The sequence below is a fragment of the Myotis yumanensis genome, unplaced genomic scaffold (genome assembly GCF_028538775.1).
Source record: "Myotis yumanensis isolate MYYU_CA2020_CCGP unplaced genomic scaffold, mMyoYum1.0.hap1 SCAF_3, whole genome shotgun sequence".
Lineage (NCBI taxonomy): Eukaryota > Metazoa > Chordata > Mammalia > Chiroptera > Vespertilionidae > Myotis > Myotis yumanensis.
Genome location: NW_027223754.1, coordinates 214,894,016 through 214,904,872, shown reverse-complemented (window position 1 = coordinate 214,904,872; position 10,857 = coordinate 214,894,016). Strand labels below are relative to the sequence as shown.

Below are 10,857 nucleotides of genomic sequence, written 5' to 3'. Positions count from 1 at the left end.
TGGGTGGGCAGAAATATGGGGCCCTGGCCTCCACTGCCCTCCCCCAACCTGGGCCAGTTTAGGGTCTGACAGGGGTACAAGGAGGCTCTGGGGCCCGGGGACAGGGGCAAAGGCGGCTGCTCCCGCCCTGCACTGGGGAGGCTCCACGGGGGTGGCATCAGGATGGCCACTTTGGACCCAGAGGGGCAGCCCACCGAGCGCTGCCCCTCCCCCAACTCTGGGGCTCATTCTTCTCCTCCCCACCCCAGCCTCCTGCGAGACCGGCCTGCTCGCTGACCTGACCTCTGGGAGGCAGAGGCCCCTCCACCCTGAGGCATGCCCCCCATGGCCCTATCGCTCAGGTCTCATCGAGAATCAGCTCCCCCCTTCCTGCCTCGCCAGCCCCCACACGCCCATGGAGCAACCCCAGTAGGGACCCACTCGACATCCTGTACCTGCGCCTGCCCTGCAGGATCTCACCGGCTGGGAGGGCGGGGGAGAAGGGCAGCCACCCCTCCTCCCCGATGCTGCCCAGCGATGGAGGGAGCAGGTCAGGTCAGGGTTTCCTGAGGGGAGAAGAGCCTGACCCTGTTCTCTCCTGAGGTCAGCGCCCAGCGGCTCTGGGCACACTGGGAGGGACAGTGGGGTTTGGGCAGGGCAGGGGGCTGGGCCGAGCACAGCCTGAGCCGGGCAGGAGGGCTGCGGGCAGCACCTCTGATGGCCACAACGAGAGGTCAGAGTGGAGGTGGACATTCAAGAGGTGATTGCGTTTTTACCGTTTCCCACTCAAAGAAACCAGGGTTCCTTGTACATAGTCCCGTACACCACAAGGTTGCGGGTTCCATTCCCAGTCGGGGCACATGCCTGGGTTGTGGGCTTGATCCCCAGTAAGGGGTGAGCAGGAGGCAGCCAATCAATGATTCTCTCTCATCACGGATGTTTCTATCTCTCTATACCTCTCCCTTCTTCTCTGAAACCAATAAAAACATATTTTTTAAAAATAAAATAAAGAATCTTGCAGAAATGATCAAGGATCTTGAGGTCATCCTCGATTATGGGGTGTGGGGACTGAATGTCATGAGAAGTGTCTTTATAAGAGAGAGGCAGACACAGAGAAGAAGCCGTGTGAAGGGGGGCAGGATGCGGCCAGGGCCTGGGGATGCTGGCGGCCATCTGAAGCTGGAAACAGCAAGAAGCCTCATGGGGGCCTCTGGGGCAGCAGGCCCGGCCGACACCTTGGTCTCAGAGGTCCGGCTCCCAGAACTTGAGAGCATAAATGTGTTGCTTCAAGCCAAGAGGTTTGTGATAACTTGTTATGTCAGACACAGGAAGCTCACAATGTGGGAGTCGTTGCAGCAGACAGATAGCTAGACATCTCCTGAGGCCATTGCTTGCGGTCGGGTCATGGGACCAGCGAGGATGGGGCTGTCCGAGCACTAGTAAGAATGATAATTCCAGGCCTGGCTGGTTTGGCTCAGTGGATAGAGCGTTGGCCTGTGGACTGAAGGATCCCGGGTTCGATTCCGGTCAAGGGTACATGCCTGGGTTGCGGGCTCAATCCCCAGTGTAAGAGGCAGCCGATCAGTGATTATCTCTCATCATTGATGTTTCTGTCTCCCTCTCCCTTCCTCTCTCTGAAATAAATAAAAATATTTAAAAAATAACAATAATTCCATGACTTGCCCCAACTGGCATGGCTCAGTGATTGAGTATCGACCTATGAACCTGGGGGTCACAATTCGATTCCCAGTCAGGGCACATGCCTGGGTTGCAGGCTGGATCCCCAGTGTGGAGTGTGCAGAAGGCATCCAATCCATGATTCTCTCTCATCATTTATGTTCCTATCTCTCTCTCCCTCTCCCTTCCTCTCTGAAATCAATAAAAAGACATATTTTTTTTAAATCCATGAACTGAAGCCTAAATATGCTGAAATCTGTTTGTTCTTAACACAAAAACGGACGACTTGACCACCGTTGAAAGATGTTGCAAACGGGTAAATTAAGAGAAAGATGTGCATGTACTTGCCTTTCCTACACAAACGGTAACCGGCAGCAGTAGGAGGGGCTTCTGGGTCCCACCGGGTCCAAGGAGGCTGGAGGAGGAGGGCGGGATGCTGTCCAGACCTCCGATGGGTTAAGGATGTTCTCAGATGACCCTGAACACAGCCTGTAAGGAGCACCCCACCACCTCCAAAGCACCCTTGCCCCGTTCGGTGTCAATAAAGACCTAGAAGCAGCCCTAGCTGTCGTGCTCAGTGGATAGAGCATCGGCCCGCAGACTGAAGGGTCCCGGGTTCGATCCCGGTCAGGGGCACCCGGGTCTGACCAGGCCTCTGCGTTCATTTACCAAAAGTAGTGAGGATTTCTTTCCTCCAGCCCCCGGACAGAAGGAAACTCCCTGAGACAAATGAGCCACTTTCTTCAAAGAAATAAACTGCCAGGGGGAAGCCAGCCAAGCTGTGGTCTTGCGGGCACACTGGGGGGATGAAACCACATGGAAGGAGGTGATGGCCGTGTCCGGACGGGGCTGCACCTGGGGCACCGGACGGGGGTGGGGGTGGGGCTGGTGTGTGTATTCGTGGTTCATGTTTGTACCCTGTGCACTTGTTATGTGTTTCTGTAGTGTGTTCTTTAGCTATGAGGTGTTTCTTTTTTAAAAATATTTTTTTATTGATTTCAGAGAGGAAGGGAGAGGGAGAGACAGAAACATCAATGATGAGAGAGCATCATGGATTGGCTGCCTCCTGCACGCCCCACACCGGGGATCGAGCCCACAGCCGGGCATGAGCCCTGACCAGGCATTGAACCGTGACCTCCTGGTTCATGGGTTGATGCTCAACCACTGAGCCACACCGGCCAGGCAGGTGTTTCTTTTTATAAGGCGACCAAGCCCAGAGGACTTGGTGACTGTTTTGAGAAAGAGGGGGTGGCGACTAGGGTGACCCCAGGTTCTCAAAGGGGAGCTGGAGGGTGACGGGCACAGCAGGACACATGTCCATGAGGCCGGGCCCTGCCCCCTGCACCCGACCAACACACAGGGCTCACTGAGGTCCAACTCCAGCTGCTTCTAGGTCTTTTTTTTTTTTAGTTTTCTTTTCTTTCTTCCTTTTTTTTTTTAATCCTCACCCAAGGATATTTTTCCATTGATTTTTTTAGAGATAGTGGAAGAGAGAGGGAAAGACAGAGAGGAACATTGAAGTGAGAGAAACACATGGATTGGTTGCCTCCTGCAGGAGCCCCGACCAGGGCCCGGGCCAGGGAGAAGCCTGCACCGAGGTAGGTGCCCTTGACCGGGATCGAACCCGGGACCCTTCAGTCTGCGGGCCGATGCTCTATCCACTGAGCACGACAGCTAGGGCTGCTTCTAGGTCTTTATTGACACCGAACGAGAGGCCACGGGTGGGGAGCAAGGACGGCAGGCGGGTCCCCCAGGGGTGGGTTGCCCCAGTGCCAGACACCGGCTGCCCCCCAGGGCACCCGGCCAGGCCTGAGCAGGGCGGGTGGCCGGTCACCAGCTCAGGACCCCGGGACAGTACTTGTCAATGAGGCCCTGGTAGTAGGGTCGCAGGTGGCCCACGTCCGGCAGGTCGGGACACTTGGTGTAGAGGTCAAACTTGCTGCAGCGAAGAGGGGACGGTGACTCAGGGGAGGCCCACAACCCCCCCTCACCACCACCCCCCAGTCTCCTTGGGGGTGGCTGTACTTGAACTCCTGCACCCAGGGCAGCATGGCCAGGTCCTGCTCGCTGCACAGCTGCTGGTAGTCGCCCCCCGTGTGCCACGGGTAGAAGGAGTGGAACCGGATCATGTAAAAGGCCTGGGGACAGGAAGAGGCCACCCCCAGCGAGCGCCAGGCTGGGCGGGCGGGGCGGCGGGGTGGCCCCTCCCCACACCTACCTCGGGGGGCAGGGAGAAGCTGTTGAACTTCATCACCTGGTACATGTACTCTGTGGGAGAGAGGGGTCACCACCAGGCACCCAGGGGGGCGGGCCCCTCCTGGGCAATGCCAGCCTGTCGCCAGCCTCACCATCGTGGCCCCAGGACATGAGGACGTTCTCCAGCCCACAGTGCGGCTGGTACATGCCGAGCTCCGAGCTGCAGGGAGAGAGGGAGGGTGAGGGGCTCAGAAGCACCCTGGGCCAGCCTGTGTGGTTCAGTGGTTGAGCGACGACCTATGAACCAGGAGGTCACGGTTTCATTCCCCGTCAGGGCACAGGCCCGGGTTGTGGACTCGATCCCCAGTGTGAGGTGTGCAGGAGGCAGCCGATTAGTGATTCTCTCCCATCATTGATGTTTCTATCTCTCTCCCGCTCCCTTCCTCTCTGAAATCAATACAAATATATTACATTTTTATTTTTTAAATATATTTTTATTGATTTCCAAGAGGAAGGGAGAGGGAGAGAGAGACTGAAACATCAATGATGAGAGAAGATCATGGATCGGCTGCCTCCTGCATGCCCCACACTGGGGATCGAGCCCGAATCCCAGGCATGTGCCCTTGACCGTAATTGAACCCGGGACCTTTTGGTCTGCAGGCTGATGCTCTATCCACTGAGCCAAACCAGCTAGGGCCATATTACATTTTTTAAAAGAAGATGAAGAAGCACCCGTGGAGGACCAGCGGGGGTGGGGGGGCACCTGTATCGAGGATCCTGGAGGTCAGGGTTGTCCTGGAAGGTGGAGTCGTGGAAAACCACCGAGGCCTGGGGACGGCAGCCCACGGGGAAGGTGTCGCCGACGACCGCCCACTGGGGAGGGACAGGCAGCCACGGGTGGGCACGACTCGCTTTCCCGCCAAGTGGGTGTCCCAGGCCCAGAGCCAAGGCTGCCCCGGCCCTGCCCACGCGCCCTCCACCCCTGCCCTCACCTGGGGCTCCCCCGCCAGAGCCAGCACCTTCCCCAGGTCGTGCAGGAGCCCCACCAGGTGGAACCAGTCTGGGAGGAGGAACAGGGGGTGCCAGAGTCAGGGCCTGCAGGGAAAGGGCACCCTGTCTGCCCTCCCAGCCCCAGAGGCAGTGCCTCCCCCCCCCCACAGCCAGGGAGGGGCAGGTGGGGGCGCACCCTTGTCGGGGTGGGCCTGCCGTATGCCCTCGGCCGTCTGGAAGGCGTGGAAGGAGTTGGGGAAGTCCACGTCGGGGTCCGACTCGTCCACCAGCCCGTCCAGCATGTCCACGGCCTCCAGGACGGTCATTCTCTTGTAGGAGAAGCTCCTGAACTGGGCGTGCTGGCCCGGAAGGACCGAGTCAGCAGGCCCACGGGCCGGGCCGGGCCCATGCACTGGAGGCGGGGCAGGGGGGAGGGCATCCCACCCTCGGAGCTGCCACGGAGGGTCAGCCGGTACCTTCCTCCGGACGAAGTCCACCGTCTGGTGCGTGTGCATGAGCTTGTAGGTGGCGAAGACGCGGTCCAGGAGCGGGCCGGACTGCAAGCCAGAGGGTCAGCCAGGCGGCGGCCACCCCCTGCCCTTCACAGCCCGGGGGTCCACTGCCCCCCCCCAGGGCTGGTCCCACAGGTGTGAAGGGGGCTTTCCCCAAGGCCAAGTGTTGCCCTCCCCAGGGAAGGGCTGGGACGGGTGGGGTGGGCCTGAAACATGGGGTGGGGTGGGGCCAGAGTGGAGCTTGAGAGAGGTTTGGGGGGGCAGGGAGGAGACGCAGGGGTGATAAAGCTGGGGTGGGGGGCTCGGGGTCCAGGACCCACGGTGAGGGCAGGGCAGGGTCCTCACGGTGTAGTTCCGGAAGCTGCCCTTGTCCTTGGCCGCCTCCGGGTGCCCCTCCGGCCTGTAGACCAGGGAAGGGTCTGGGCCCTGGTTGGGTGGGATTGAGTCCATTTCACCGTGATGCCGGCTCCAGGAGGCAGTGGGGACCCCCTCGAGGGCACGAGGCTAACTAAGTGGGGGGTCGGCCCAGAGCACAGCGCCCGCAGCACACCCCTCTCTGGCCCTGGCGCCCGCCGGAGGCCTTGGTGAGTCCTAGTCTGCCGAGGGGATGTCAGCCAGGCGCCTGCTTCTGGGGAGACGCTGTGTAGGAGCACAGACCCACTGAACCGCCCTCCCAGGCCTGGGCGCTGGGAGCCTGGGGGCGGGCAGCTGGCCCTTGCCTAGCGGGACCACAGAGGAGCAGCGGGCTGGCGGGCACCAGCAGGGAGGGGACACCGGGGAGTGGTCAGCAGGGCCCGTGGGCACTGGGCCTGGGGACTCACCACAGCCACCTTCATCCTGAGAGGGAGCAGAGCTGCAGGCGGCCAGGCGTCCCACAGGCCTGTGCCCTTATATATGCCCACGGGTTACATAAGCGGCCGGACACCACCCAGCCCCTTGGCCTCGGCCCTCGGTAATGAGTGACCATCCACCCTCCTCCTGGCTCAGCGAGTTGATGGGTCAGCACAGGAGCGGCCCAGCCCCTCCTGCCTGAGCTCCGGACTCCCTCCCAGACAACTGGCCGCTTAGGGTGACCTGCGCTGTGTCCCACAGGCTCCAAACCCGGCCACACCGGCCCAGGGCCCTCCCCACAGGCCATGGGACCCCCGCCACCCCCATCCCTCAGGCACCTGGGATTCTGGGCAGGGCCTTGTTCCAGAAACACTTACTCTTCCCAGCTGGCGTGGCTCAGTGGTTGAGCATCGACCTATGAACCAGGAGGTCACGGTTCAATTCCCGGTCAGGGCACGTGCCTGGGTTTCGGGCTCTATCCCCAGTGTGGGGCGTGCAGGAGGCAGCTGATCCGTGATTCTTTCATCACTGATGTTCCTTTTTCTTTCTCCCTCTCCTCTCCACTCTGAAGTCAATAAAAAAATATATTTTAAAAAAAGAAGGGGGGAGAGGTCAATGGGGAAAAAGGAGACATATGTAATACTTTAAACAATTAAGAATTTTTAAAATAAGAAACACTCTACACTTCTATTTATTTATTTTGTATATATTTTTATTGATTTCAGAGGGGAAGGGAGAGGGAGAGAGAGATAGAAACATCAATGATGAGAGAATCATCGATTGACTGTCTCCTACACGCCCCAAGCTGGGGATGGAGCCCGCAGCCCCAGGCATGTGCCCTGACCTGGAATCAACTGTGACCTCCTGGTTCATAGGTCGGTGCTCAACCACTGAGCCACACCAGCCGGGCTGTTCTGACACTTCAAGTGGGAAGGAAGACGTCACTAGCTGGGCTCCCCCAGAACACAGCCAGGACAGCCAGGAGCAGAGGGCAGGGCGTTCCCACACGCAGACCCAGGGAAAGCCCCGCTGGAAACCACCTCTGCCCACGGCGGGCGGGGAAAGGCCAAAGCAAGAGGCTGCCACTCACCAGAGGGGTGTGTGAAGCGACATGCACACAGGAGGCAGGTCGTGGGCGGCGGCAAGACCAGACGCATCCCTACCCGCTCGGCAGGGGCCAGAGTGCGATCCGGGGCCGGGGCGGGGAGTCCCGGTACCAGCACAGGAATGCTCCCCGGTACAGAAATCACTGTACACGCGTGACCAGGGCCAGACAAGGGCCTGTTCCAGGGACCGGCCCACAGCGTGGGGCAGGGAGGTGCCAGCTGGTGTCGGAACCAGCACCAGCTGTGACCAGCCGCTGTGGGGTCTGCAGCAGCCTCCCCTGACCTGGCCCAGTCTCTCCTGGGGGAGGAGGGCGGAGGGTCCGTGGAAGGAAGATGCCGAGAGGGGACACCAAGCGTTGGGGGTTCTTGCTAAACTGACAGGACAGGATTCTCGCTGAAGGCAGGGCAGGGCGCTGAGACGTCAGGGTGGGGCCACTGCGAGTACCAGGCGAGGCCACGGGAGGGAGGGAGGGAGGGCGGGCGGCTGAGAGGAGCCCGACTGAAGCCTGGTGAAGGTGGAAGGTGGGTCTCTGTCTGGCTCTTAGGGTGAGAGGTTCTGTTTCGAGTCCAGGCAGAGATGAATTCAAGCGGCACTGGCCAGGTCTGGTACCTGCAGACACAACAGGGTCCAAACGCACAAACGCACCTGCCTGGCACGGACGTTCTCCAAAGAAGAGGCAGACACAGCAAAACGAGTCATGCCGGCCGGCGTGGCTCCGTGGCTGAGCGTGGACCCATGCCCCAGGAGGTCAGGGTTTGATGCCCGGTCAGGGCACAGGCCCGGGTTGCTGGCTGGATCCCCAGTGTGGGGCGTGCAGGAGGCAGCCGACCCAGGGTTCTCTCTCATCACTGATGTTTCCATCTCTCTCTCTCTCTCTCTCTCTCTCTCTCCCTTCCTCTCTGAAATAAAAAATATATATATTAAAAAAGGAAAAGAAATACGACTGAGTTCTTGCTGCTCAAATGTGGCCTGAGGCTCCAGAAACAAAACTACTTCCCGCTTCTGTGGGACATGATCCACAGGGATGAGCCTGGAGACTGGGGGGGGGGGGGGGGGGGGGATGCGGGCGGGAAATGCCCCAGAGAGCCCCCCGCCGCCCCCCCCGCCCCCCCCCCCCCCCCCCCCACCCAACCACGGAACCAACGAGGCTGCTTTCTGAGGACGGACCAGGAAGCTCCCAAAGAAAGACCTTGATGACAAGGGGGAATGTGAACAAAACCGTAAATGGAGCCGGAGGCGCTGCCTGGCAACTCTGAGGCCTCAGATCGCTGGGTGTGAAAACGGGGCACAGGAACCTTTGCATGGGGCCTAGAGCAGCCTTCGTCCCAGAGAACTGTGTGCAGAGACGACGACAAAGCAGGTGTGACGACGCCTGGGCGGATGGCGGCAGGACTGGAAATGAAACATCGGTGGGAGTCAGCGCCACTCTGCCAAGCCGTCGGCACCGACAGCAACGCCTTCCTTCTGCGAACATCACGGTCCCTGCCCCCTCGTGAGCACCCCTCGCGTGGGCTCCTGAGCAGAGCACGGTCTGGGCTTCTGCCAGAATCAGTGACTCGGGAATAGCTTTTTAAAAAATCTCAAATAAACGCTTGTCTCTCGCGTTGAAAGGCCTTTTCTTTTTTAGGTGAACAAGAGGTTTGGCTAAAGCAGGAGCTGCCAGAAGGCCGAGGGGAGGGGGCTGGGGAGCTGGGGTGCTGCCTCCGGGCCTCCAAGGGGGGTGCGAGGTCGGTGGAGGGGGCACGGCCTGGAGCTCAGGGGCCGGGGTCACCAGGTGTGATGCTTTGACCACGGCAGGTGACCTCGTGATGCGGCACAGCCAAGCGTTAAGGTCAACAGTCCGTCCCGCCTGAAGGAGCAGCCTGCCCAAGGCTCGGGGGAGGGCCTCGCCGGGACACCAAGGTGCTGCCCCGGGGCCTGGCAGCCTGGTTACCACGAGGGGGTGCACCGCAGGGGACATCCGTGTCAGGACCAGGCTGCAGGCAGGCCAGGACTTTGCCCCCACTCTGTCCTCCTCGTTCCCAGCCCCTCTCCTACGCCCTCCCTGCCTGCCTGCCTCGCCGGCCTCGCCAACACCCCTGTGACCACAGGCACTGGCTCTGAGGCCGGCCCATGAGTTCCCGCCTCTCTCAGCTGCTTTGGGCGGCCTCTGCACTCTCTCTGGGTTTTTTGTTGTTGTTGTTTGTTTGTTTGAATAAATTTTTATTGATTTCAGAGAGGAAGGGAGCGGGAGAGAGAGAGAAACATCAATGATGAGAGAGAATCATTGATTAGCTGCCTCCTGCACGCCCCCTACTGGGGATCAAGCCCACAACAGGGCATGTGCCCTTGAATGGAATCGAACCCGGGACCCTTCAGTCCACAGGCAGATGCTCTATCCACTGAGCCACACCAGCCAGGGCCTGGCTGTGGTTTTGTCCCTGACCTCTGTGGCTGCAGTGTCTGCCCATAGAGTTGAGATCATGATTGTGCCCCCCTCACAGGGTGGCTGAAGGGGTGACAGGGGCAAATATGGGCAAATTCAGTGCCGTGTGAGTGTTTGCTAAATACAAGAAACCACCTTCCTGGACCCCGGGTCGTGCCCCTGTGACGTGGGGTGTCAGGACTTCGGGCCACTGACAGGCTCTGAGTCACAACGTGTAAGGAGCTCCATGCACGCTGCTGTGCGCCGTACCCCTCCCAGGGCCCTGACAAGCTGGGGACACAGGTCCCGGGGAGTCCCCACAGTAGGCAGGCGGGGGTCAGGGAGCCTGGGGTGCCTGTGGAGCCCCCTCTCTTGTGTGCCATCCCCACCCCGGGAGGTGGTGGTGGCTCCAAGTTCATGGAGCTGTGGGGCTGGGGGTCTTGTCCACAAGCCGGCCTGCCTGGCCCTGGGACATGGAAAGGGTGTCTGTCTGCTCTGCCCCAGAACACTGTGTGGCTCTATTTTTAAATATATTTTTATTATTGATTTCAGAGAGGAAGGGAGAGAGAGAAGCATCACTGATGAGAGAGAAGCATTGATTGGCTGCCTCCTGCACGCCACACACTGGGGATCGAGCACACAACCCAGGCCTGTGCCCTGACCGGGAATTGAACCATCACCTCCTGGTTCCCAGGTCGATGCTCAACCACTGAGCCACGCTGGCCGGGCTAAAGCCAGGATTTAATCTGACGACGGGCCCAGCAGGGAGAGGGTTCCCTCGGGCCCGGAGGTGGTGGCCCTGCGTGCTCAGGACTGACTTCTGCTCCGTGACCTTGAGCAGACCTCTTCCCTCTGAAGTCCTTTCCCGCGTGGGATGCTGCCGGCCTCCTCAGCGTCACACTTGTCCCCTGAGCATGCGCGCTCCTGCGTGCACAGACCCCGGGGCATACGGACTCTGCCTGCAGACCTGCCTGGGGCCACACATGTGCATGGTTTGCGGGTCCAAAGCAGTTCCAGGTAGCTCGCTGCAGCCCCTGGTGGGTGGGTTGGGGGGGAGGTCTCTGCTGTCTGCGGGAGCCCTGGGGGCTGGACTGGGGCTGGGCTGAGCTGCCGCTCTGGGGTTGGGGTACAGCATCTGGCTAGGGCATGGCCTGCCCCACC

At 60.2% G+C, this 10,857-nt stretch overlaps 1 protein-coding gene across 1 annotated transcript; it reads right to left on the bottom strand.

The window, feature by feature from the left end:
* Positions 1 to 3,335: 3,335 nt before the first annotated feature.
* Positions 3,336 to 6,205, bottom strand: MIOX (myo-inositol oxygenase). Its single transcript, XM_070408048.1, has 10 exons — positions 6,176 to 6,205; positions 5,700 to 5,780; positions 5,319 to 5,399; positions 5,039 to 5,201; positions 4,845 to 4,912; positions 4,616 to 4,725; positions 4,005 to 4,072; positions 3,875 to 3,924; positions 3,682 to 3,794; positions 3,336 to 3,595 (listed from the first exon to the last, which is right to left on the bottom strand). Exons 1-10 carry the CDS (start codon positions 6,188 to 6,190, stop codon positions 3,487 to 3,489), a joined length of 858 nt encoding a protein of 285 aa, XP_070264149.1. The 5' UTR covers positions 6,191 to 6,205; the 3' UTR covers positions 3,336 to 3,486.
* Between the last annotated feature and the right edge of the window lie 4,652 nt (positions 6,206 to 10,857).

What these genes read in the sequence shown, in the direction of transcription:
- MIOX (XM_070408048.1), bottom strand. An exon ending in GCTTCTCCCTGCCCCCCGAG is followed by an intron (nt 3,795 to 3,874) that starts GTAGGTGTGGGG and finishes TCCTGTCCCCAG; the next exon opens with GCCTTTTACATGATCCGGTT. An exon ending in CCCTGGGTGCAGGAGTTCAA is followed by an intron (nt 3,596 to 3,681) that starts GTACAGCCACCC and finishes TCTTCGCTGCAG; the next exon opens with CAAGTTTGACCTCTACACCA.